This window comes from Lepisosteus platostomus, chromosome 14, assembly GCF_059453375.1.
Source record: "Lepisosteus platostomus isolate fLepPlt1 chromosome 14, fLepPlt1.hap1, whole genome shotgun sequence".
In the NCBI taxonomy this organism is placed as follows: domain Eukaryota; kingdom Metazoa; phylum Chordata; class Actinopteri; order Semionotiformes; family Lepisosteidae; genus Lepisosteus; species Lepisosteus platostomus.
Window position 1 is genome coordinate 22,008,730 of NC_142624.1, and position 27,612 is coordinate 22,036,341.

The 27,612-nt window shown below is 37.6% G+C and overlaps 1 protein-coding gene across 2 annotated transcripts in view; it reads left to right on the forward strand.

The window, feature by feature from the left end:
• The window catches only part of hibch (3-hydroxyisobutyryl-CoA hydrolase), a 61,755-nt gene extending 34,143 nt beyond the window's left edge, over positions 1 to 27,612 (forward strand). For both annotated transcript variants that reach the window (XM_088605029.1, XM_088605030.1), the window contains 8 exons: positions 1,448 to 1,526; positions 12,343 to 12,488; positions 13,913 to 13,999; positions 15,314 to 15,372; positions 18,950 to 19,031; positions 25,621 to 25,740; positions 26,072 to 26,105; positions 27,016 to 27,612. In XM_088605029.1, the coding sequence (XP_088461155.1) occupies positions 1,448 to 1,526; positions 12,343 to 12,488; positions 13,913 to 13,999; positions 15,314 to 15,372; positions 18,950 to 19,031; positions 25,621 to 25,740; positions 26,072 to 26,105; positions 27,016 to 27,131 (723 nt within the window). In that variant the 3' untranslated portion in view covers positions 27,132 to 27,612. The remainder of the gene's footprint in view (positions 1 to 1,447; positions 1,527 to 12,342; positions 12,489 to 13,912; positions 14,000 to 15,313; positions 15,373 to 18,949; positions 19,032 to 25,620; positions 25,741 to 26,071; positions 26,106 to 27,015) is intronic.

Below are 27,612 nucleotides of genomic sequence, written 5' to 3' on the forward strand. Positions count from 1 at the left end.
TCTGTAGCTCCCAGTATTATCAGATGAGTCCTTTTTTGCTTACACCTGTGTTCAATTAGGCTATTAATCTTCACTGACTGATTACTCCTGATTTCCATCAAAGACAAAATGGGTGCTTCCTACTGAAGCCTCCTAATGACATTTCAGCCATACCACCTTGTCAGGAATGTAGATTCCCTGTCAGGTTGCTCATAGTGAATTGATCCAAGGATTTCATCCAGCCTTTTCTTGAAAGAAGCTAGGGTATACACTTCAACAATACGCCAAAGCACTTTGTTCCACACTCCCACTACCCTTTGTGTAAGGATGTGGCTACTGTTCAATTTTAAATACATTTCCCCGCAGTTTCCCACTTTAGCCCTCTGGCTCATACTGTACATCACTGGTGATTCTGCTGAGGTCATTTGGATTGATTTTGAATTTCTGAATCAGGTCTGCTCATAATCCTCTCTGTTCAGGACTAAAATTATTCAGTTCACTTTGCCCTGCCAGTGTAGGATATTCATTTAACCTGTGAAATGTACCTGGCTACTGCTCTTCAGATTGATTGCAGAGCTGCAATATCTTTTATTGTAATGTGGTGACAATAATTGCATGCAATATTACAAACGAGAGACATCAGTGCATTGTACAATTTTAACAAAATGCCCCTTGATTTTGGACAGGCAAAAACTAGACATGGCTGATTTGAAACATTTTTCTAGTAAAAACGTATCATTCCCCATGAGTAAATGTGGAATGAGATAGTTTAGGTGGTATTGGAAGATTGTAAATCCTGCAGTAATTTTTTAAAGTATGTCAGAAATTTGTGATGACACAATTTTGTTTTTCCAGATTACCTTCTCCTCTGCTTTCTTCATGACCATTTCAACTTATCTTTCTCCTCAGCACATCTCAAGGGAATCACATTGAATTCACACCCACTGCCACTAGTCAAACTGCAAGAAACACTTAGTAACCTTGATGTTCTGGTGTGAAACAGAAGTTCACAACTGCTGAAAAGTTCTGCCCCTGTTGATATCTGTAGTGTAAATGAGAAATGGAATGGTGGCAGCGAAATGGTTCCTTTAAGGGATTGTGACTTGAATTCATGATTGCATTTCATGTTAAAATACAATTTTACTTATTTCAGAATGTTAAGATCCAGGAACCACCTTCAGACTTGTTGTCTAATGCTATGACTCCCAATAGAGTATATAAAAAAGTCATTCTTCTCCTGTAATGCTTTTGGATACTGTATGTAAGCTGTAAGTATACTTTCATCACCAGGAGGCTGTAAAGACCATAATGTCACCATGTTATTGTATTCATATATTAATATAATAACATTAAATACTTTTGATTGTTTTGATCATGTGCATGTGGTTATGCCACATGTACTGTGTCATTGATTTTATATTTGTGTAAATTAAACCGAATATTAATGGTGATTTTGTTTTAATTTTAGGGTGTGGGGCTTTCAGTTCATGGACAGTTCAGAGTGGCCACTGAAAGAACGGTGTTTGCCATGCCAGAAACTGCCATAGGTAACCACCAAAATTATTTTTAACTTGTATTTTTCTCCTGTCCAGAGTGCTTGGGTGATTATTACTACAGCCAGGGTCTGCAGAGTACAATTACTTTAGGGCATAAAAAGGATTACAATACCTTTTATTTATAACGCACCTTGGAAAACCCAAGGAAGCTGTACATAGTGATAAATAAATAAAAAGAAAAAAAGGTACAGTAGAAAATACAAGAAAAAACAACAATAAAATACAGGATAAACTGTAGGGCAGTCAGAAATAGGCTCTAGTAAAGAGTTGAGTTTTGAGTTTACATATGAAGAGAGTCAAAGCAAGCATGTACTGTGTTAAAATGCAGATGCCAAGTGTATGATTCCAGAAAGTAAAACCACCAAAAAGTTGTTTTTCAGAACTTTTGTCAAAATAAAATGTTTGCTTGTATTAGTTCAGTATTTGTATTCATCCCAGTGGATCCTTAAAAAGCTTTACACATGGTGTGGGGAAACTTCATTCACCACTGAAGTGCAGTACTCAGACATAAGGCAGCCACTCTACGTCAGCACTCCCCCTTCACAGAAGATCAGATAGAGAAGTGACAGTTGCTTCAATTCAAGAATTCAGGGTGGCCTGATTGTGTAGATCCAAGGTGCAGTTTAACCAGGGCAACTGGGTACCATCCCTAGTCTTATAAAAAGTAGTCCACGGCCAAAACGTTGTGTTCTCTTTCTTCTTTTTTTCAGCATGGAATAAACCTATTACTTGTTCCTTATAAAAAGTAGCATGGGTTTGTTAGTGTCTCATCCAAAGAAAGGCTCCATCTACAAAGCAGTGGGTTGGAAATTCTGGTCCAGGGGGAAGAGCGCCAACTACTGGTCCACTAACACCACTAACAACAGGAACCATTTTTCCTTAGAGCTCTTAGTCAGAACTGACTAGGCCTCATCTTTCTAGGATTCTGGAATCTGATGAGATCAGGCTATAAAATGATAACATGTGTATGATATGAGAATGGAAATAAATAATTATATATATTGATACATTGTGTTGCATCCTTTTGCCTGGAAAGTACAGTGCTTGTGGTTAATAATTATTTGCAATCAAAAGAGAAGCTTTACTGCCAAGTTTACTGCCACAACAAAGAATTAAGGGCAAATGTACTGTACAGCCTCTGCTTACTCATTGCAGGCGAAAACTGATTTTAGTGTTCTGTCCATGTACAAAATCATTTTTTAGTCTAGCGAGAGGTCAGCAAAAATAATCTCCTTCTCCATGGAGACTTGGCTAAGTCCAGTAATGCTTTGTGATGGAGTCTGCTAACCGAATCTGTATGTTACTCTGTACCCATATAGTGGTAGGAGCTGTGAACTCCTGCTGAATTCACATGCTGAACTCTAACCTTCACGCTTGCTTTAGCAAAGATGCTATTCCCTCCCTGTACTGAACTCCCATCTTCAGTACTAAATTCTCTGATGGGGGAATATTTATACTAAACTCCCTGATAAGAAAGGAATGTTTTAAATGCTTTCTGAGTCCTGGAGTTTCTTGAGAATGCTACCTCAAAGACAGGAGGGGGAGGGTATAGAGAAAAGTATATATAAGCTGTGTAGAGCCATATCCCCTTTGAACAATAACAATAAGCCTCAAATGTGTTGTCCCTTGTATGCATACATTAAAGCTTGGCTTAACGAATGGACACTTCAGGCTCAAATTTCTTGGTTTCTACATCTGCTTTGTCTAATCCTTTCTTACACAATGTTCAGGATGTTCACAGAGTTGCTTAGCTAAAGATACAAATGGGACTTTAGGTGTGTTGTAAACTGATTTGCATTCTCTGATTTGCGTTCGGTGCGATCTGGGGTTTCACATGGCTGTGCTGTCTGTAGCATTAGTCTGAATAAGAGGGAAACATGGGATCCTTTACTTCCATTCATCACCCATTTCCAACATCTCTGAGAGTCAAGGATGAGACCTGTAGTAGCATGGTATCTACTTTATAGTAGGAAAAACATGGATGTTACAGTCTATTTTCATGTGTCCCTTAGAGTTTACCTGCAAACTGAGACTTTGTTGTTGAAATTGATTTAAAACAATCTTAAGTTACAGTCTGTTCTCTTTCACCTTTTTTTTCATTACTGGTAATTCTGTCTTTTTTAAAGCACTTTCTATACTTCCTTTCCCTATCACCTTGAATATCAATATCTAACTATTTTAGACTATTAGACTAACTATTATACTTATTCTTTCCTTAAATCTGTTTTTTCAAAGGACATGTCATTTGGGACATTTAAAATGTATTCAGCACTTTATTAGGAGTACATAAAAAGATACATACAGTATTAACCAAAGTCTGGAATGGTAATTGAACTCAGTTATGTTATACTGTAGTATATATCAACCTTTTGGCCCAAGTAGCTTTGATGTTCTGTTTTATAGCTGTAATGAATGCAAACTGGGGATGATTATTTTAAAATAATGATTTATTTGATTTTTCTATGATTTAGATTTTTCTTTCTTTATACGTTATACCCCAAACAGAAACCTGTGGAATGGAAAGGTGAAAAGTTATGATGTCAAAGAAAATTGGTGGTGGTAAATTATGGCTGATCTTTCATGCTGCGACAACATTGGTGCTGGCTTTGCTTAAGATAATTCAGATCAATTTACATCAGAGTAAGACTAGGCAATGCAAACATTTTTCCATATATCTACAAAATCTTCATTTTAGTTGTCCAGGATTTTTTTAGATGCCCACCCAATAATCTTTGCTAAAAACATGTACTGCTTGATTTAATTTTCAATAATACTTTTTCATCTGCAGTATTTTTGGTATATTGGAGAAGCATATGTTCCTTACAAAATGTGATATAGATGAGAAATAATAAGGCAGTCAAGTTCCTCTAGTGCAATCAGAAGGGCTACTCCTTACAGTTAAAAATGAAACAGTGATGGCAATTTAAAATGATATCTCAGTATTATGTTGATTACATTCATGCCTCTCTGAATTCTTATGATGCCTTGAAGTCATGACTTCTAGACAGTGAAGAAAATTGATCAATTTACAGTAAGTAACATTCTGAAAGGCCTTCTTTATTCATGGCCTCCTAATAATCTCCATCTATGAACTGGCTCATTCAATGTGTTCTCCTCCCCGCTGATAGGTGGAGTGTGGTGAGAGTACTGTGGCACTATGGTTGCTGTCGTATTAGTCAGGTGGAGCTGCACATTGGTGGTGGAGGGAATTCTCCATGATCTGTAAAGCTCTTCGTGAGGAGCGTCCATATAGGCACTATATAAGTATAAGGATGATGATGATGATGATGATGATATTATTATTATTTACTTCATAGTGTTTGACCACCTGGGCTCTTTTCATTGTCAGTACTCTGGAACTTCACAGCTTCCTCCTAGCCATTTCATCTGGCTATCTAAAGCTCGTGTTTACATTTGTGTACGATTTTGGTCATTGGGACTCTTCATCCATTCACTACCATCCTCTATGGTTGTATTTTCTCACTTCGTGTCAGCTACAAAGTGTCCTTCTGGATACTGTTTTAAAAGAATTTTAAAAATGAAAATAAAGACCTTGTTCTGTTTTTCCTTTTATTCCCTCTCTGTTGCTGGAGGATATCCTTTGTTTGAAAATATCAGTGGGTAATGTACTGTACTGTATACTGTAACACCATCATTTCTCACACTTGTGCGTTCATGCAAATATCTCAAAAGGGTTAAAAAGAAAATTCACTTTGAATTGTTTTAGAGACTACAAGCACTGATTAATTCTACGCTTTAGCAATTTCCTGTTCAACTACAGACCACAAAATACATCGTTACGTGGCACTTCAAAATGTCATAACTTCCAAGGAGATATTTGCCATTTGTCACTTGACTGCACAAAAAGCTTGTAGCATCTCAGGGAGATTAAAGTGAAAATATTACATGGTTTAAAACATCGGCAAAGTAAAATTAATTAAGTTTTTTTTTATTTTGTCTCTAATTATCCTTAAACAGGTCAGCACACATTTTCCATAGATTAAAAACCGCAGATAGAAATAAAAAGATCAGGTATGATTTCACATTTAGATCTTGATTCACATTATGTTATTTTCCTCTTGGGAGTTCAAAAACACTTCTCAAATATATATTAACATCAGTTAATTAAAAGGTAGATTTTTATAGGTTTGTAACAGTTTTGAATGAAGGTAGCAAATGGCACTTTTATACAGTTAATAAAAAAATATATTCTTAACATATTAATGAGGTATTAACCATCCTGTACTTTAGGTTAATTTAGAAACAAAACCCAAATTTTGACCATAGTCTGAGCAATATTCTCAATCTCATATCCTAACCTTAAGGATATTTAATAAATCTATATTTTCTATTAGTTGTTATTAATTCTATGTTCACAGATTGTTTATAGACAGTTATAACAGCAACATGAACTAAAGAGTGATTAAAGTTTGTCACCTTTTACATTTCATCATATCTTTCACTAATTCTGCAGTACTGTAGACTTTTTTTCTGTATTTTCTTGTAATTTATATCAACACTTTGGACTTTTAAAAGCTTTAACAAAACAAGACCTTCTTATAATCTTATTTCTTGCAGGAAATAGTTAACTTCCTTAACATATTAGGGAAGGTCTTCTCTTCTGAAAGAAGAAAAAAATCATAGCCCTAATAATTGAACAGCTACACAAGAATACAGCCTTGAGATGGTTCTCCTGTTTCTGCTTACTTATTAATAAAATTTCTAACAACATCTCTTCCTGTGTGCTCCAGTTTGACCTTTACTGTACAATATTAAAACAATAGCAAGCAATTGTTGTCAAAACCATCAGTTTTTGAAAGGTTCAATTTCTCTTACAAGGGATTTTGATCCTTTCTTCTATAATGTATGTTGTTTCTTATTCTGACAGTCTCACAACATTGTGCCTCTCAGCAGAAAGATGTTGTATGTCTTATCATCCTGTATCACTTTTAGAAAATGGTTTCTCAGACCAAGACTGGGAATCACCCAGTATTTATATGAATTCCCTGCTGTCCTCAGACAGTTCTAGTATCACTTAGTGTTTTTTCTCCACTGAGGATAATGAGAGACATATTACAACAATTTCTTACTTGCTTTTTTTTCTAAAACCATATATTAAATTATCTAATGCTTTATTGTTTTTATGTTTGTCTTCAAGGCTCAGTGTTTTTTGTGAGCCAGGAGTTACAAACATCAAGGATTTGGAATTTATAATAAATGAACAAATGAGTCTTTGGATAGTTCTAAATACTTATGATAATGGGGCCTTTTCTTTTTACCTTTTTGTCTATGGAGCTTTTATTTTTCAATGTATATCAGGACTGTATCTTCCTTAAATTATTTGCGATGGTTGCTTCTCTGCATTTTATTAACAGGAAATGTTAAAAATCAGATTGTTTTTACACAAAGGGCTGTGGGAGTCTGAAACGTGCTACCCAACTATGCTGTTGAAGATTATATAATTGAAAAAAGGCTGGAATAGATCCTTAAATAATTTAAGAACAAGCAATTAAGCAATTAAGAACCCTGTCCTTAAATATTGACACAAACATTTCTCCTTTAATTTGTGTCCTCAGTTCTGTATCGGTTCTGAGCCAGAATAAATAGAATGAGCTGTACTTGTTATTTGTATCTATCAGTGTATGATATTCTGGGAATGTACCTGGTATTTGGACCAATTGCGAGCAACAATGAATGTATACTCTGTAAGGGGATGATCAAAGTTGTTACATATTATTCTAAATTATGATGGGCTAATATATAACAAAATGTAACTTTCTTTGGTCGATATACTGTATATTTACAACATTTGCTTATGTTTCACAATGCTAAGTGGTAAAATACTACAGATATTGGACTTTGATGCACTGAAATGGTAGTGGTACTGTAAAATTAAAAAATAAAATGGATACCAAAAATAGTTTATTAATGAAATTATATTTATAAATGGTGTATTCTAAGTGTTAATCAGAACTATTGGTCTGTGTTGTTATACAGTATGTGGCAATAAAAATGACAGTGATGAGGCTCTCCAATTTGCTTAGAAGTTTTTTAAAAATTAAAATGTAAAAATTGTGAGTCCTGAAAAGGTGAAGACTGCCATTAAGAGTTGAAGTACATTAGATAACACTAAAGTACTCAGATTTTACTTGTTTACAATGTACTTATTTTTTATGTTAAGGAGCAATCTTGTAGGTATACATATTACAGGATTACGTGTATGTTTATTTGAATTTCTGTCATAACACAGGTGATAACACATTCTCAATTTATTGAAGTTGGAAAACTCCTGAGACAGCTATTACTGTACATACTGTGAGTGTGTGAAGTGCAAGGGCCTGCTCTTTCTGTCTTTACTATGGATTCATTAGAAGAGTAAGGGAAAACAGCAAACTCATCTTCTTTATAATACTGTATTCATCCTGTCCATGCCATGATCACTTAAGAACTCTAAGCCTTCTTCTGGGGAAACCCTTGAGAAAACATGTTGTACAGATAGCTTATGTGTGGTTCTGTCATGCAGTGTAATTTAGTAGACAAGATGGTCAGTCTTGTCTGAACTGTTATTTCCCCTCTTATGTTTTTTTCTAAAAAGAGTTTCCTTCTGATGCAACAGCTAGGGAGAGCCAGTAATAAAGGCTTCACTCTCTTGCAGGTTGCCCAAAATTGAACTAATATGGATTTAAAATGTAGGATTTTAGGAATCTAGGAATTTCAATACAGGATTCACTTGTCACTTGACAAGACTTGACAATTTAGTGGGCGAACAAAACCAAAAATAGTACTTCTGTTCTTCAATGTCTCAACCCGATCTGGAAAATAGTGGGACTGTTTGCGCATAATAGAGGGGGTCCTCCCACCTATACAGTATGTCAAATATGAGATTTCTGGGGCTGGAAAGTGGGTATTATTGACTTATTCCTGTTCTTTTATTATAACTATTAACCCTTCTACAAGCATGGTTTCAAAATCTCTTTGGTGAGCAAAAAGACTTCTGCACAATGATTAAAATATGGCCATAATATTGCTCTAAAAAGTGGGGGATGTTATTAGAGAATAGTTATGTAGTCAAATGTTACTACTGATCCTAGTTAAATAGTAACATACACGCCCACACATTCAAAGGAATACCAAGCAACTGCCACATGGCTTCTTTAGTTGTCCTGAGCAGTTTGTTGGTGAGGCAGTAAACCCATAGCTTAAAGGACAAATATTTAGAAAACTATAAACATGCATGACACAAAAGCTAATATTTGCAATTGGAGTGAGTTCTTAGAGACCACAAGCTTACAAGCTTCTCCATTGGATGCCTTTCATTGACTACCCTGATGCACTTGTAAGGGTGAAGCAAAGCAGGTAAGTCTGTTGCCGTAAAATAACTAATCCTCCACAGGTGAATATTTTTAAGATACTTTTAAAAGTATGTTGAAAAGGAAACATCCTTGGGTACTCAACAAAAATTCATCCACATAAAGCGTATGATGCATTCTGCCTGATGGATTTCACAATGAAACAAATAGTTTCTTAGTAAAACAGTACTCCTAATTTTAGTCTAGGTCCCCTCCGAGCCCTGATGGTGCCTGTTTGTTTCTGTTCATCAAAGAGGAATCCAGTAGAGAAGTGGTTATACAACTGTCACTCATTCTCTCCTCCCTTGTAAAAACACGTTCACAGGGGCTATTGGTCATCTTCAGAAAATCCCATCCTTATAGGTTGAGGGCCCATCTGGTCTACACTCATTTGGGGTCTGTTTATCAGTACAGTATATCCCAGAATTTGTCAGCTGTTTATCTGATCAAATGTCCCAGCTGTCCAAACACCTCGACAGATTTACTCCCCCTCATCAGCTAGTGTGGCTTATGAAAATGAGACACAATAAACCTTGCCAACTAGTACATTCATATCAGATCCAGTGGACATCAATATTTTTAAGGTTACAAAATGAGATGTTTATGAAGAAAACCAATAAATGGTCTATAGTGTATGTGTACTAGCATCATTCTGTTAACATATAAAATCATGTATTCTACTTGTACAAATCCTCTTAAAGGCTTATGTCTTAATGGACAGAGTAGTTTTTAAACTGAAGAGTGCTTGTTATGTTAATTATGCAGTTTAAATCTTGTGTTTGGGGATGCACTGGGCCTTGCTGGGTACCTGAGCTAGAGACATTTAACATAAACCTAGTTTCATTATGTCTGAATTGTTTTTTCTCAGATAAAACAGGGGCAACAAGGTGGCACAGTGGTTAGCACTGCTACCTTGCAGTAGCCCTGAGGCCCCTGGTTCAGTTCCTGGGCTGCTATCTGCGTGGAGTTTTTTGTGTTTTCTCTGTGTTTGGGTTCGCTCTGGGAGGTTCGGTTTCCTCCCATAGTCCACAGACATCCTGGTAGGTTAATTGGCTTCTAGGAGTGATGTACCCTGGTGTGATTGTGTGCATGTCTGAGTCTGTGTGTGCTCTGCGAGGACTGGCGTCCCGTCCAGGGTGTATCCTGCTTTACGCCGATGCATGCCAGAATAAGCTCCCCCACAAGCCTTAATTAGATGAAGAAGCTGGAAAATGGAGGGATATAAAAATGCTTATTTTGTCCCAATCCATAAATGTTGTAATAAAGGCTCACATAAATAAAAGATGAAATGCCTAATTTGAGAAGTGATTTTGTATTTCTTCCATGTTGTCAGACTGGAATTGATTCTCATACAAGCTCAATGTTTCCTAGCCCATTCCTCATGTTCTCCCTATCCAGGCAAGCAAAGTCCTCTCAAGTAATGCCCAAATGGGCAGGACTCATTTGCATGAAAAACTTCAAGTTTAGCATTACATGTATTTCTTGGAAACCCAACAATTCGTGATTGAACTAAAATAATCTTTAAAAACATATACTTCTTTATAGATTCTATATTTATTTCAAATATAAGGGAAATTATTCAGCAAACTTAAACTTTAGCATTTATGTTATATATTTTAACACACCTGAATATTTTAACGAGTTATATATGTGGGAAAAAATACAAGATCTGTGTAAAATCTGAGAAATGGACATACAGTACTGTATGAAAATAGTTATCCCTTTTTTTCACAAATGGCACCTGATGCCTTTTTGAGTGTGGTACACAACTCTGAGGAATATTTGCTTGCATTGTAAATTGATTTGCTAACTCAGCAAAGTTTGACGTTACAAAGAAATCTCATGGTGGATTTCCAGGAACTCTGCTGGGTAAAATAACTGACAATAGCAGAGTGCGGGGAAAACCTGTGATGAAGTATACGCAGTGAAGCCTGCCAAACCCTGATAAAAATCAATACTTCATACAGTACCTTGCACTCAGAAAATGTTTAAACATATCTTTTTTAGCAGGCACTGTAGCTCTGAAGAAGAAACATGATCAGGAAAACATTTTAGCCGCACATTGTAGAATGTAAGAAAGAAAATTAAATGAATAAGACAGCCATGTAACATGTTCGGACATCTTTGAAACAAACGACTAATTCAGCGTCTTCATGGCTGCCTTGAGCCCCATGTGATCTTGGCATCTGCAGTAAAGGATCAGTTACTGTATCAGACTGCTCAAAGCCTGAAAACAAAACAAAAAAAGGCCAATAACTATAATTCTTTTTTAAAAAAATAGAAAATATGAAGTCTGAGTCAGTTATGTAATTCATCTGATTTGTTGTTTTTTGGTGGTGTAAAGGGCTCTTTAATTAGTGTGAACAGTAATTAGGTTTTGTCTGGAGCCAGAGATAAGGTCGCAGCAAACAGGAGAATGTTGTTACTCTGATTGAAACAATATTGTTTCCATATTATATTGTCATATTTTCTGTTCAAAGGGTATAATAACAATTAGAAGATGAAACAATATAGATATGTAGTGTATGTTGGATTAGTGGAAAAAAAACGCCTTATGAACCTTCTGATTTTGCGATATGTTCGCTCTAGATCTGAATGCTCTCAAAAATAACAGTCCATGTTGTCCATCTGGGTCCAGTTGTATAGTCCCTCCCCCACTCTTAACCTCCATTAGCTGGAGGATTAAAGGATTTTTACTTCTTTAAACCATCGCTTAGAGAAACAAAGCACTGTCTCATCCCCAGGCAGCAACAAAAGGATTATAATCTGCATTGACAGTGGAATGCGATTTTAATTCCTCCTCGCATAGTTCAAAAGTAGTCAGCTATGATTTAGAGTACATGATTAAATATGTCACTTATTCTGCAAATATACTTGTTAAACATCTTGTCCATCTGTTCGCCCATTAGGTAGCATAAGCAAAAAGCTGCACATACAGTATCAGGAGGAGGGCAGAAACTAATTTCTGTGAATTGGATTCAGTAAGTGTTAACCATATAACCAAGTAAACCAGACTGTTTTAAAGTTTCCGAAATCTGATGTTGCTGTTCTGAAATATTAGGAAAAACGTTTGAAAAGGAAGCTGTCAGCAAAAGTAAAATCCACTCTAGTGAAATCAGGATCTTCTCAGTAATACATTATGGCATGAAACTGAAGAGGACAAATAACTGCAAATGAAAGTTATCAGCTGGTTTACTTTTCAAGTACGGAGCCATTATCTTCCTGGTCTGAACAAGCAGAGGAAAAGAAGCTTACATGAATCTTCACTGATGCAAAGCAATGGCCAAATGTCAGAACTAAGGTGGATTGTAAGCATTCTCCTTCTGTGTGCATAAGCCTTGTCTGAGGACAGCTGTATGACAGTGAGGAAAGGCTGAAAGCCATTCCAGTGTCCTGTCTTAATGACAGCATTGTGTTTGTTCAATTCTTAACCAGCTTTTCCTTACATTCATTTGTAGGCCTGTTCCCTGATGTCGGAGGAGGCTACTTCCTTCCCAGGCTGCAAGGCAAGCTGGGTCTTTTCCTTGCACTCACTGGCTTTCGCCTCAAAGGAAGGCATGTTCAGAGGGCAGGAATCGCCAGTCACTTTGTGGAGTCGCAGAAGGTAAAAGCTACCTGTAAAGGAAGAGTCTGCCAAGGGCACAGTGTTCTGAACTGCTTCATCAGAACTCATCAACGAACACAGTCGCTGTCTAAGCATCGACCAGGCCTGCTCTGAAGCAACACCACAGTCCCCCCTTTTTTAGCCATGTGTGGAAATTCCAATGCGAACATGAGATCAGCAGGCTTGCAGGAAACTGGGTCAAGCTCGGTTGATTGGAATTGGCATATTTAGAGACTGGTGTGTGCTGCTGTGAGAGTGAAGAGAGATTAGGAGCTGAATCATGTGAGCCCCAGACAATGAAACCTGATTTCGGTTCGGCAGCCATCTGCAAAAGCTGTAATGATGAAGCTTCGCCATTCTAAGTGGTTTTCATTGGTTGGGTTTTTCACAGACTCAATTCTCTTCCCAGGGAAGCTGGTGTCAAAGAGTGGCAGGAGTATGTTCATACTGTACAGTACCTCATGCTTCAGAATGGCTTTTGAAGCCCCTCCTTTTAAGTTTCTCTGTCACACACAGATGAATTGCCATTGATGAATTGTCATGATGAAGAATGCATACAGTATCTTCAGTTGTATTCAGAGTCACCGGGAATAGCTGAAAATAATTTCAGACACTTTTGTTCTTTGTCAGACAAAGTAAATAGTTGTGATATGCAAGTGGTCAAGTCAGTATGTGAAATTGTTCTTTTTGTAAAACATTACAACATTCTAGTTGCTATTCCTTCTGTGTCCCCATTTTTGACCTGTGAGGGTACTTATCACTTTCTGATGTCTCAGCCTAAATGTATCCCTTACCCAGAATTTGTTAGATCTCATGTCGTTTTTTCCTTCTCTGTGATTCTAGTTTGTGCAGCATGGTGGCATGGCAGTTAACACTGCTGCCTCACAGCGCTTGAGTCCCAGGTTTGATTCTAGATAGAGGAGCCTTCTGTGTAGCGTTTGCATGGATTTTCTCTGTGTGCTCCTGTTTCCTTCCACCTCGCAAGGACATGCTACCTAGGTTATTGTTGCAGTGCCCCGCAGTGAACTAAAATCCTGTCTCTGAGTTTGTTTTGTTTTGCTTCCTGTACTTAGGGATAGGTTCTCTGAGTGTCTGTGACTCTTAACCAGGAATACATGGGTTTCTGATCATGGACAGATGGATCTCAGTATGTTAATTTCAACAATATAGTAACCCCTGAAATGGTTGATAAAATTACATTTAATTATGGTAGAAAACCAAGTTGGGCATCTTGGCAGATGTTTTAAAAGACTGAATATAACCACAGACTCTAAAAATGCTGGACAATAACCACAGATGTCATTCTGTGCCACTGTGGGCTTTCCTTTCTAGTTGCTGGATGGCCAGATTGCTATCTCTGTGACAAATCAGCTTACTTTCCTTTGTGACATTTATTTCTTAACTTCTCTCCTTTCTCCCTACAGATAACATCCCTGGAGAATGATCTGGTAGTTTTAAAAGCCCCATCTAATGAGGATGTTGCAGAGGTATTAAACTCATATCAAAAGCAGGTAATAACCTGAAAGGAGTTAACAACAACTTAAAAGGAAAACTCTTTGCTGTTAAATTCCTAATCTTATTTCTTTAGAGTGACAGCACTAACACCTGCTCTGTTGCTAGGGTAACAGCTTAAAAGAAATATATGGGTATTTGTACAAGGGATGCAATGTGGTCTTGTTTTATAGTAGCATTTAATACTCTCTTCCCCATCAATGTGGTTCAAAGTTCAAGGCACTTCCCTTTGTTGTTGTTTTATGCCATTCATTCTATCATATTTATCATGAAAGAATAAGTACTTCTCATCTTTAATGTCCCATAAACGTCTACGTCAAAGGGTAAACCTGATAGCAGAGCTCTTACATCTGGCTGCCAATTTCAGTTAACTCTTCTTAAAGGTTTCGTCTTCAAATATTGAAAAGAAAAGTCAGTCTTATGCATTTAAATGCATTATCCCTCAAAGTGCCTTGAGTATGGATGTCAGGTACTCTAATCATCTGAAATGAAAAAGTATTTAAAATCCACATTAATGGCATTGCAGCCATGTCTGGGTATTAAATCTTGCTCTTGCTAGTTGAATATGTCATAAGCATTATGGAGGAGAGTTCATTGCTTAGCCTAGCTTAAAAAAAATGTGTCTTAAAGAGAAAGTAAATGTTTGCAATAGATGTTATTTTCTGAAGTAATTAATGGGGTAAGAAGTAGATATATAATCCATTGCAGACATTCTCAAAGCAAAAGCAGGAAACAGCTACACTGATTTTGAGTGTGTAATATGCAAATTGACTTGCCCATTGCTGATACAGTGCTGCTTATACAATTATTATGCTGGATTGGATGTTACCAAAAATAATGTAGAGAACTAACCAAGAGACATGACACTTAGTTTAAGACTAAAAGGTTTCATAAAATGACTTTCATTGTCATAAACTGACTAGAAGCAAGGCAGAAAACAGAGGAGACCAGTCCGACTGGAGCCTGCAGAATATTGAGAAGGAGAAAACAAAGAAAACGTCTATTCCAGGGCTTTCTTGTTATGAGGAGCCCAGTTTTCTTAGAGCTTCCTTCAAGTGACTTAAAATGTCAAATTAGCTTGCAATCTCCAGCTGTTCAGCAACTGTAGAAATCTGAAAAGGTGTAATTGAATGTATTATTTGTCCAGTCAAGCATTTAATTAAATAATTTAGAATGAACAGTACATTTTCTGCAGGACTATGTCTGCAGTCCTCTGATTTGCGATAAACTAATTTTTATCAGCAGGCAGTGTCCTCCCTGTTCGTGGTGTTGTTCAGTAAGCCTTCACTTTTTTCCTCCCTTTCTCTCAACAGAGCAACCTTGATGAAGAGAAGCCGTTCATTCTCTCAGAGCACATGGACAAGATCAATAGGTACACTTTTCCACCAGGTCTCCTGTTCTCCCTAGTCAGCCTTTCATTTTGAAACTCTGCAAAACAAATGATCTCTGTGTACAGTAAATGCCAACTATTTCTGTCACTGTCACTGTGACAGTTTCAGGCTTCAGTGTCACATATGGAATTTCTGAAAAACATGTGTTTATCAGCAGAATGTGAGAATGCCAGGGGCATCATTGATTTTCACCTAGAGCACTTTTGTGTGGTTTAGTTCAGATCTTGTTAAGAGGCCATGGAGACAGTCGGAGCTGCAGACATGGATATACAGTACATGCTGGAAATACAGTCAAGCACTCTGGTGTTAGATATCACAGAAATGCCTCAAGCGGACTTTTTCAATGAAGGAGTGGGCATATTTCCAAAATCCTTAAAAAAGTTTATTAAAGGGAGACTTGATAGCATTCATGGGGCTGTTAGCTATAACATTTTGACCCTGTATTTTTTGTGATTTTGTAATGGGAAAATTTGGAATCTTGTTTAGGGCTTATCACTGTGTCCCTCCACTGTCACCCTCATGTCATGATGGAAAAAAGTGCAGAATAGGCCGTGAATGATCCCTGCTTATGTAACAGTGAGGGAGCCCTTTGTACCTAAGCTTCAGCCCTGTAAAGGTCCAGGGGGAGACCTTTGCTTCATTTATAAGTACTTGCACACAATAATCAAACAAAAAGAAAAAAGCAAAAAATGAATAAACACTGAACATTTCATTCTACTAAAATGACATCAGACTTGAAGCAGACCCCGGGGGTTGGCACCTATCACCTTTTAAGCCTGTATTACTGCAGTATGTAATAATTAATTGCTTTTATCACGGCGCTTTTTATCCCGAGGGATCTCTTGCATTAAGAAGCTGACCCACTTCATGCAACAGAGAAGTGTAGCACTAACCTGGCCAGCAGCCCCCACCACACCAATTCAAGTGGAGAAGTGAGCAATTACTTCAGCAATTCCATTAAGAAGAAGCTTTAGAAATTCTTAATTTATCCAACCCTTACTAGAAGTAAGGGTTAATAACTCCAGTGTTTTGAAAAAGTGGGATCTTCAATGACCAAGTAGTCAGAACCTCAGGCTACGGCATTGTTTTCTTTTTAAAATTCTAGTCAAGAGTAAAGAGCACCTCCTACTGACCCACTGTATTTACTGCACTGTACTGAGACTGTATGCAGTAATCTGTATTTCATTGGAGCTGTCCTTGTCCAGTATATTAACCAAGCCCAGCCTCACTTAGCTTCTGAGTTATGACAAGTTCATGTTACAAGATCAGGTTACTTATGGTTATACTACTCTAAACTGAATGTGCAGTGAGACTCAAAAATGATTTATATGCCCAGACAAATGTGAAACTTTCCTGTATTCCAATCAATCAGTTACTAAATAACTCAAACACAGGTGAACTACAGTATCAGTAGTTGACCTGTCAATGACAAAGTAGTCATTGCAGCTGTTCCCAAGGTGGCTTATTGTGGCTTTGATTGGGTTACACCCTCTGAATGGGCCATCTGCCGCAGTGCACTGTCAGAGATATCTACCATTTTTGACACTCTAAGCCTCACAGTGCCGAGAGCAGAGTTCCAATCAAATGGACACTCAAAAATGCCCAGCAAACCACAGGGACCTGATACAAATCTGTCCTGCCCAAGGTGGGCTCAATCATTTGTATGAAGCCACTTTTAGAGTCCCGGTTGTAAATATAGTCCACATGTGACATAGTTCAGACTCAAACCACTGATGTCTTCACTGCAGGGTTTAACCTGTGGTCTACTGAACAAGTAATAAGACTGGTTAGGTCACTCCGGATCCCCTCAAAATATCGTTTTTACATTCATGCAGCAATTAGTGAGTGTACCTCTGTTTAAATGAGTGTCCTCAATCTCTATCCTAATGGGAAAACTTAATAATCACCACAGAGAAACAGACAAGACTCGGAATATCCTGTACACACGATACACACCACTAAAACTGCCAAGCGCAGTATTAAATGGACCATCGTATTAGTCATTTTCAAAACTGTTTCTGTTCTACTTACCAAGGAAAAGTACTTAGCTGCTTACAGCTATAAGAACCAGAAGGAAATGTGGTGTTTCTCCACATCCTTTTCTACACAGGAAATGTTCATGTGATCCCATGCATTGTTTGGAGTACATAATATTAAGTATCTTTAGGAATCAGATTCACTGATCTGTAAAGGTTTCTTCCAGATTCGAACTCACTCCGCACATTCAACATGGTCAATGGGAGTTGAGCCTGGCTGAAGCATGTATGACTTTATGTTAGTGATATACAGTACTGTGCTGTACCATAGTCACCGTTCTTTGCTAAGCCCTACAATGCAAGTTAAATGTTAAGTTCTCCTCCATTCACATAGTAATTAGATTACTTTGATTATGAAGACTGATTTAATGGCTAGCAGCGGCTGCTGTATCCCAAGCTGCTAACTAATTGATGAAAGAGGTGCTTGCTAATTGAATAACCTGCTTGTTCCAACAGCAACCATTTGCTGAGAACTCGTTGCTTTATTCAGTTATCACAGCCATGGCTTATATTTTCTAATACTGGGCTGCTGTGCCACAAATGAAAGTCACTTGTAGATTTTAGGGGCCCTTCTAGGGGGATTGTGCATCAATACTGATACTCTTTTTTGAAATATTGTTCATTTACACTGCATCTGAGCCAAATAGGTCTCTAGGGTCCCTGTTTGCAGTGCAGAGATTGAAATTGATTCTGTGTTCTGATATAAGGGGCTTGCATCTCAGGGAGTGATAATTTCTGAGAGAGACTTGACCAGCCATCTTCTGGTAAACACAAACGCAGATACAGTAGTACGGAAGTGTGAGCCTTGCACTCTCTTACATCTCAGATTTTCTTTTGTTTGTTAGACTCGGGTGAGAAAGGAAGCATTGCTTTTCATTTTTTGAAAGGAATATTCTTTATTTTGAATAATCTTTTTTTTTTTTTAATAGAGAATGAACGAAATGTATTTGCTCTTCAAGCTTAATTCTCTGGTTTGTTAAGTGAATCTGTCCACCGGTTTCTAAAAGAGAGGTTTACAGCACCTGCCCCCAACTCTATTAGTTCTCTTAATTTTGTAGATATGGCCTAGTGAATGGCCTAAAGGATATTTGTAGGAACACATTTGCATGTTTGGAGTCGCAGATTAAGATGGTTTGGGATTTCTGTTAGATATCTAAGTAAAAGAAAGTGGAGTGCAGCGCTTAGAGGGAAATAATTGGCTGTACGTCTTGATCTTCTTCAATTCTGCACCCATAATCAGATTTAATTTACATATATGGTGTGTTATCAGTCTCTCAACAAATTGGATTTTTTCAATTGAGGAGAGTAGGAAGAGTTTCACCTATTTATGCCTGCTTCAGAATTTAGTGAAGTGCAGCATGCAAACCTTAATATTCGTGCTTGATATCCTCTTATAATGGAGTGCTTAGACACAGGTGGAAGTTGCTGAATCGTTTATAATTGTAAAACCAATTGTAATATGAACTTTGGAAGACTAAACTAATAAAAACAATTACTTTTTATCATTGTTCTTAAATTGCAGCTTGTTTGAAGCCAGCAGCGTAGAGGAAATAAAGCTGAAACTGAAGAAGGATGGCTCCTCTTTTGCACAGAAGCAGTTTGAGGTGGGTCAGCTTGCATGTCTGATTTAATTAATATGGTGGTGCATCTTGCACAGAATATAATACTCAGATACTCAGAAAATACAGATAACTTTCAGCTTTCAACTGTGACAAATCTCATAGCTGGTTAAAGAGATGTGCAATTAGAGATACACAGCTGAAATATCACCTTCATTCTGGTGTCCCAGACAACTGATCTGTTGGTATAAATGTTGAAATTGTAAGCAATTGCTCAATGAGACATTTTAAAATAAAGCCTTTGCTTGGGAATCTGATTATACTGTTTGAAAAGGAGGAAAAACTTCATGGCTGCCTTAATATAAAGTTTTAGTTGGGGATGACATTATCAATTTTCTTAAATCAAATTAATTTGTATATTTCAAGCTTTCATGTCTTTGGTGAATGATTAATGTGTTATTAAATGGCCATATAGATGCTGGCAGCCCACACCTTTGATTGTTTTGTAGATGTGCAGACGCTACTAAATGGCAGGGGTGCGTGAAAATTTAATTGCCGTTTATAAACCATTTCTCGTTAGTGTATGGCACATTCACATTTCTGTCTCGCTAAATGAAAGGCAGTTATTACTTTATCAAACATCAGCGTCAGAAGAAAGGAGATGAAATGAAAATGACTGACTAGAAAATACTTTCCCAAGTCAGTCGTGTCATATTTCTAGCTACTGTATATGCCCAGCCAGACATTCAGATGTTTGTCAATGTCCGTCACAATACTGTACTGAACACACATTGGCATCTCTTTTTCTGATTCCCCAGTGAATGCATTCAGTCCTGTCACCCTTGAGTGTAACTTTACTTAATTAATTCCTTACACTTATGTAGCACTTTTTCCTGGACATTCAACTTAAAGCACTTTTAAGGTAATGGGGACTCTCCACCACCACCACCAATGTGCAACATCCACTCTATATTGTGTATGGTACTGCAGTTTCTAAAAGCCATTTAACTAGAACTGATTCTATCCAACACCTGTGTTAACAGCTACAGTTCTTGCTATAGCTCCAATTGCTACAACAGTTGTAGTGATTGGTGCTTTTGATTATGTACTGTATTTCTACATTACTAGCTATCAGGATCCTTGTACACAGAAATATGAAATTTCTAGTTCTTTTATTGATTTTTGTAATGAAACACAAAATAGAGCATGAAATACATCTCAAGTTTTCAGAGACGTGGCACAAATTACACAAGTTACAATGTTTGGAATAGAGCTGAACACGTCTGTGTGGTGGATCTAGAAACCTCACATTGAGTATTTACTGATGCTCTACAAAAATGACTCTACAAGGTTTAAAATGCTAGAATCAATTTTCAGAAAGCAGTGTTTTTTGTACAGAAAATCAGAATTGTCACTCTCCATCCAAGCAGTCTTAAAAAGATACTTAATCTTGTTAAGGGGTCATGGCAAATTTCCTCCTTTCACTTGTAACTGCACTCACTGACTGTTAATGTGATAAAGCATACAGTATTTTTGTATGATAAGAATATGATAAGAATGACACAAAGGTGTTTGAAATGTTAAATAAATAATTGAATGAGGCCTAGAATCCACATTTAACTGTTTTATAAAGGAATATCTGACAGCCTGTGTTTGTAACCTACCGTATAATAGACCCTGTTTGCATTGAGAGGAACTGCCTTTCATTAGTCTGAAGGGGTTGAAGGGTCCACCAGTCTTGTGCTATACTTCTACAGCTTTGCTTTTCTATAGAAGTTCTCTTTTTCTTTGTAAAAAAAGTAATTTTTTTTCTGTATTACATCTCAGTAATACAGTTATATACACATGGTATTTTGGGGATATTTCTGGGTAACCCTAAATTGAAAAAACCCTCAAAAATGTATTACAGTAACTAATTTCATGAATGAAGGAATTAGAATCGAATGGAAGAAACTGATATGAAGCTGCATCAGTGACTATTTAATACCACTTTTATATCTGTATGCAAAATACAAAGCTATAGTGAACTATTAAAAAAATGCTTTGGAGTTTATTTCTTCTTTGTAAACTTGTTCAAAACATGACCCTGTCACAATGACATTGATTTCTACAGTATATCAATTCATACTTGGATGGAGTCTTTAGCAATGGAGCAGAAATTACTAAGAGTTTTAAGATTAAGCATTAAATTACTACAGTAATTAACTGCCTGGATTTTAATTTCACTACATTTATTTATTTGCAGTAGGTATAGTTACAGCACTTATACTTAAAAAACATCCATGGCTTCTAATTGACTGAACCAGCAAAGGTGTTTGCACAAAGTGTATTTGAGGCCAATGGCTGTGGTATCAGCAGTTCAGACCTGGTTCTTGTCACTAGTTGACACTGAGAGGGATTCTCACAGAGAGAAGGATGTGAATGGGTCTTCTTCGGATCCTGCTAAACAGTGGCTTCTTGGTTGTCTGCAGTCTTATAGTGAGACCGCTCTTCCAGTCAGAATGAACTCGCCAAGGCAGGGTGGTGTGTTACAGTATGAGTGGATGTTGGGACTGTGGAGGAGTATGGCAGCATCTTCTCATTCTACAGTTGTAGGTGGAATCTTAAAACAATTCATGGCTGATGCAAGAAACCTTGCAAAAAAGAGCCCATAATGCCCCTGCGGACTATATGGTACAGTAGTTAGCGGTTAATTTTACTGTCATACCTTATACCTATTATCTCAGAATTCATTTATGATTAATCTAAATGTATTTCTATTAGGATATTATTATTGTTTATAATACTGTATATTTGAGGACATAATTAATTTAAAATAAAATTCTGATTCTGATTTCATGATATGAAATTAATTAAATAGCTACTTTTAGAATTTTAGTTACAGTATGTGTTGTCCAGCTTAGTCAAAGCCTGTTGTCCAGGGTTTCACTTCTGAGGCCTACTGGAGTACTTTATCGCATCAGCCCTGGGCTGTTTTCTCACTACCTCTGAAAAAGTCATACAAGATTCTTCTATTTTCTGTTCAAAGCTTTGACTTGTCTTGCTTTCTTTCTGAAGTTTTTTCTCAAGTGTCCCTTTTTATTTCCTGTTTACCTAGATACATTGTGATGAAGCTGTGCTTTCCCTCTCCTAGGGCCAAAGTCTTCCACAGCCCTGAATTGGCCTGTTGGCGATCTGCTCTCGATCTATGCTTCTGTGTTTTTATATGTTTGTCACTGTTGCTGTTGGGAGGAGACTGTACAGAGGAGCAGACTGTGACCTGCGCAGGACAGAAAGACCACGTCTCCCAATCCCTGTCCTTCACCTGACTGTTCTAGAAAACTAATGTAGGAATTGACCCAGATAGGCACCAGTCTTTGTCTCGACTTTCCTCCTCTGGTGGGTTTTTAATTTGAGTTGAACGTTGTTGCTGACCAACATCCTTCTGCTCTGCAATCACAATGGACTCCTTTTTGCTCAAAGTATGTGTGTATCTCTTCCTTGAGTGGCCATTATGAGGTGGTGCGTTTGGGTGGCTTTCTGAGTGAGAAGTCAAAATGGACTCTGTATCCCAACCACTTCTTACGGCACATTTTGGAAGATTGTGTGAGGTAGATTGTTTTTGCTCGACCTCATTTCCCTCAGGCACTTGGGCTCAAGTACACCTGCCCTTTCCCATTCTGTCCCTGCCATTATCTTCAGTTTCTTCTCCTGTGTTGTTCTTTTTTGCTCACTCTCTTCAGGGGACATCTGCTGCATTTCTCTCTTGTCTAGGTGCTTTGCCGAGTCCTGCCCTGTTACATTACTGAGCATTATTTCTGAAGGAGAGGCTGCCATCAAATCTTTCTTTTTCTTTTTACCTCGGAGTCTCCTTCTCCTTCTTGTTTTGAGGGGCTCTGGAGGAAGTGAGGGGCTTCTCCTGCCTACATTTATTCCATCTTCACCTTCCCCATTTAAAGGAATTCTTACTGACGATAGAGGGACAGGCTTCTCTGCTGCCAGTTCTTTCTTTTTCTTTCTACCTCGGAGCCTCATTCTCTTCTGTCGTTTTTGGGGCTCAGAGGGGCTTTGCTTGTATCTCTTCTGTATTCTCTTGTTTCTCAAACTGTGGATGTTGTCCTTCCTTAATTTCTGTGTCTTGGTACTCCCTCTGTCCTTCTCCTTTGTTAATCACCTCATTATTTTCACTGTTGTCTCTGTTCTCCGTCTCTTCTCTCTTTAATTCTTCCTGTCCCAGTGAGCTGGAAGGGAAGTTATTATTCCCAGTTGGCTCGCTGGTCTGTGTTTCCTGCTGTTGGAGGGGCAGTGTGGTAGGAGCAGGGGTTGTTGAGGCTCCAGTGAGGCACGTTGTTCTGTCCCCCTGGATCTGTGGCAACACTAGAGGCTCAGTTCTCTGTTTCATCAGTTCCTGCTCTTTCTCTGTTGTTCTGCTCTCGCCCTCTTCATCGTTAATCTTTTCAGAAATAGAACTTTCTTCTCTTACCTCCATCTCCGTTGTTTCCTTTCCGCCCTCACTTTCAAATTCTGCATTTTCATCATGTTTTTGATATTCACATTTGATCTTTTTTTTTGTCTTCCGCCTTTTACCCCCCTCCTGCTTTGCTTCTTCAATTTTCATATCTTTTGTTTCAGTGGAACTCTCTTCTTCATCCCCCTGTATCTTCCTTTTTCCGTCCTCTGTGGTGTTGTGATGAGCTTCTTTACTATGGTCCACATCATTGTTTTGCTTTTCTTCCTCAGTTTTGTCTTCACTTTCATTCCTCTTTTCCTCTTTTCCTCTTCTGTGTTTAGTGGGATCTTCGAGGGGATGATTTTGTCCTCTGGGTGAGGTTCCTTTGGAGATTCAGGACTGTCCACCTTCTCCTGGTGAGATGCTGTGCAGGCTCTGTTCTCCTGTTCTGCCACACTCAAATTCTGTCTCTCTTCTTTCTGCTTGTCATATGTTTGATGATTTTGATCATTATTTTCCTCTTTCTCTTGGTTGTGGATTGTGGTTTTATAATCTAGAACCATGCAGGTAGCCTTCATTTCAGAGGCTTCACAGAGACTCACCCTGGCTAGGCTTTGAATAGAAGACTTGCATTTGCTCCTGGGTTTTGCTTGTGATAGCTCACTCTCAACACCAGCTCTTCTAGCTACACAGTCAGCAGCTCTCCTGTTGTTGTTCTCCCTCAGAGCTTTTCTTTGTTTCTTGCGGACCTTCATTCCTATCCCGAACCTCTCCCTCTCCCTTCTTCTCCTTTCCCCAATTTTTCTTTGTCTCCTCTCTGATCTTTCGACTCTACCAGTGCCATGCAGTGGAGAAGCCTTCTTTTTAGTTTGTGTATCAAAATTAGCTCCAGTCAATTTCCAATGGCTACACTGTAAACAGCATAAAGATGTTCCCATAATGGCTCTTTATTCAGACTGAGAAAAATAGTTGCTTGTCAGTCTTCTTCAAGTGTTCCACAGTGACATCACCGGTGACAATGACAATGGGTGTTCTGTGATGTCACTTCCTTGGATACCTGTAACTAAATATCATACATATCCTGTATGGATTATGTATCTAAGGTCATATTATAAAGTAAATATCAAGAAAATAAATCTATTTATGTAGAATTGTAATTAAATCTGATGAATACATTAATATTTATTTGCTTAATCATTCTCAGAACAGCACTGAGGTACAGATAGTTCTGTTGTCTGACAGTTTCAGAGTCCTGGGTTTGATATTAACCTCAGGTGTCAGGGTCTGTGAGGAGTTTTCATCATGTTTTATGTGTCTTTTCCCTACCAAAAATGCAAGGGCTAGAACTGATTGGCTATAAAAGAAGAAACGATTAGGTGTACAAGACTAGCGTACTTCACCAATCCGATTATAGATACTTATTAACATACATTTTTATTTACTTTTTTATATTTTCAGACAAAGAATGTCATTTTTTTAATATTTTGGTGCCTTTTTTTTCTATTACTGGTGTTTTGTTGGCTGAAAATGAATCACAGACAACTTTAAATGTGATCATTCAATAATACAACCCTTAATATCTAAATTTTGTGCTCATGTCTGGTATTTTTGGTATTAACCTGAATGCTGTAATAAGCAATCTGAGAGGTTCTCAAAACCAGAACCTCTAACCATTAACCCATAATTTACTATATTAATTTATTGTGTTATAAAATTCTACAGGTTTACACCAGGCAAAGCTCTGTTAGATTATTGTATAACAAATCCAAGTGACAAACTGGGAATTAATAATATTTAATAATTCCTTCCAATTATTTAGCATTTGTCTGGACACTCGACTCAAGGCACCAATGTGCAGCATCCACCTGGATGATGGCATGACATCCATAGTGTGCCAGTATACTCACCACACACCATTATGATGAAGTTAATTTATAGAAGGGGATTATTAGGAGGCCATGATTGGTAAGGGCCAATGTGAAATTTGGCCAAGACACCCCTACCCTAGTCACTGTAACTAAATAAGACCCGCGACGCATTTGATATATTTGACAGTTAATAGGATGTGGAAACATCCTTGTCTCAGTAAGTATCACATATTGATCTTCCTACCTTTTAGGTGCTGAATGCCTGTGATGAGTACAATCTTGTTTCCTTTCAAGCAATGTCTTTCAGACTCATATCCTGTCCTTTCTTTTCATACAGACCCTTTCAAAGATGTCTCCTACATCTCTAAAGATTACGTTCAGACAGCTTCAGGCTGGAGCCTCAATGAGCTTACAGGATGTGCTTGTGATGGAATACAGACTCAGCCAGGCTTGCATGGTAGGTAGAACGAACCAAGGACCATTCGAGATATTTGACTTGCATTTCCTTTCACCCATCTGTTTTTGTGTTGTATGCTCTTAACATTTCTGTGGTTATTATATTTAATAAGGCTGTGAAGAAAACCCCCTGGCTTTATTTTTGTTTGCAGTTTTCTCAGTTCCCATTCCTAGGTTTGTTTTCCATAAACATACAGTAACTCTTTTTTTCTGATTGTCCCTTCACATTACACCTCCAAATCCTATTTAATAATTAATGCTTCCATGAGAAACCCAATCTGACTACTGTGCTACGAATTTGTGATTGGTTTGTCTTCTTGCTTTCTTTGTAGAGGGGTCAGGATTTCTATGAAGGAGTAAGAGCTGGTAAGTTTCCATTTTTGTGTCACCCACTTCAGACATCTGTATTTCACCTGCATGCTGGTCTTTGTGAAGCAGTGCTAAATGTTTAAATGTGCATGCCTACAGCTTGCTAAATTTGAGAATGGCTTAAAAAGGAGTATCTGTATATGTTTTTTTATTAATATATATGCTTTATTTCCATCTTAAAATAAGATCTTTTTTGCAGTACTAATTTTTGACAAGTGATGTAAAGCATGTGACAGTTGTTTTACTTTGTTTTGATTTTGCTTACATCTGAATTAAATGTCTAGTTTTTCAAACATTTGTTTGGATTTTTGAAGTTGTTTTTTTTGCTTTTTAAATATGGCAGGAGCAGTATTATGTGAACATTGGCTGTCTTCTTATGTACGTCTTACGTGTTCTGTACATATACTGTACCTCATTTCACTGCTGAAAACAATTTTTCCATATTCTAGTTGTGTGAGCAAGCACTTAACTTCTCTTTTCATTGTTGCTCCAATAACCATCTGTGGAAAAATCGATATTGAGGCTACTGTATATTATTATATTTTATTAGGATTATATATGAGGATTTTTTCCTTAATTGACATATTTCAATGCAGGATTTGAACAAACTAGAACTAAAGATCCTATTTACTTAGAGAGGCCATTCATTCAGTAGGCCTTTAATTTACACTCTGCAGACCTTTGATTTTCAATGTACCTTTTGGTAGCACAGAATATTCTAAAAGTACACCCCTTAATAACATTGTGAGATTGCATCTTTATTTTTCCCAGCAGTATTGACACAATAGTTTAAAGCGTGGGCTGAGACACACTCACATAAAGAAGGCAGCTTAATAATGAGAAATGTAGTAATACAGTAACATCGCTTGTAAGACAAATACCTGACAGAGTGCTTTTGTACCCACAGTGCTCATCGACAAGGATCAGAGCCCAAAGTGGTGGCCAGTAGCCCTGGAAGAGGTGACAGACGAGTTTGTGGACAGTTGTTTCAAGTCATTAGGAGGCAATGACCTCAGCTTGTGATTTGTGTGCTGCAGATGGGGATAGAGGCCAAGGGCAGCCTTTGACAATGCATGGTCTTTCATTAATCCCCTTCACGACCACACTAACACATACTTCCCAACTGAGGAATTACAAACCTGGGCTGCTTCACCATCTGGGAATGAGCCATCTGGGAATTTGTGTGATGAGCTATAGCTTAACAAAACCCACAATTTAGTGCCTTTTGTTTCCAACTAGGACAGCTTTAGCAGGGAAATAATTGACAGATAATATTTGTTTGACAAGCTGTGCTGTGTTTCATAAGCTCATCTTGCTGTGATGATTTATGCCAAAGCTGTCCTTTTCCCAACCTTCTCAGTTGACCTGTTCTGTGCTTAGTGTGGTAATGTATTTAGAACAAGTAAAGTAGGACTGCATAAATTAATTAAATTGATGGTAGACCTGATTTACTGTTATATTACCCAATAAAAGAACAATAATAAAGGAACCCATTTGAAATTTC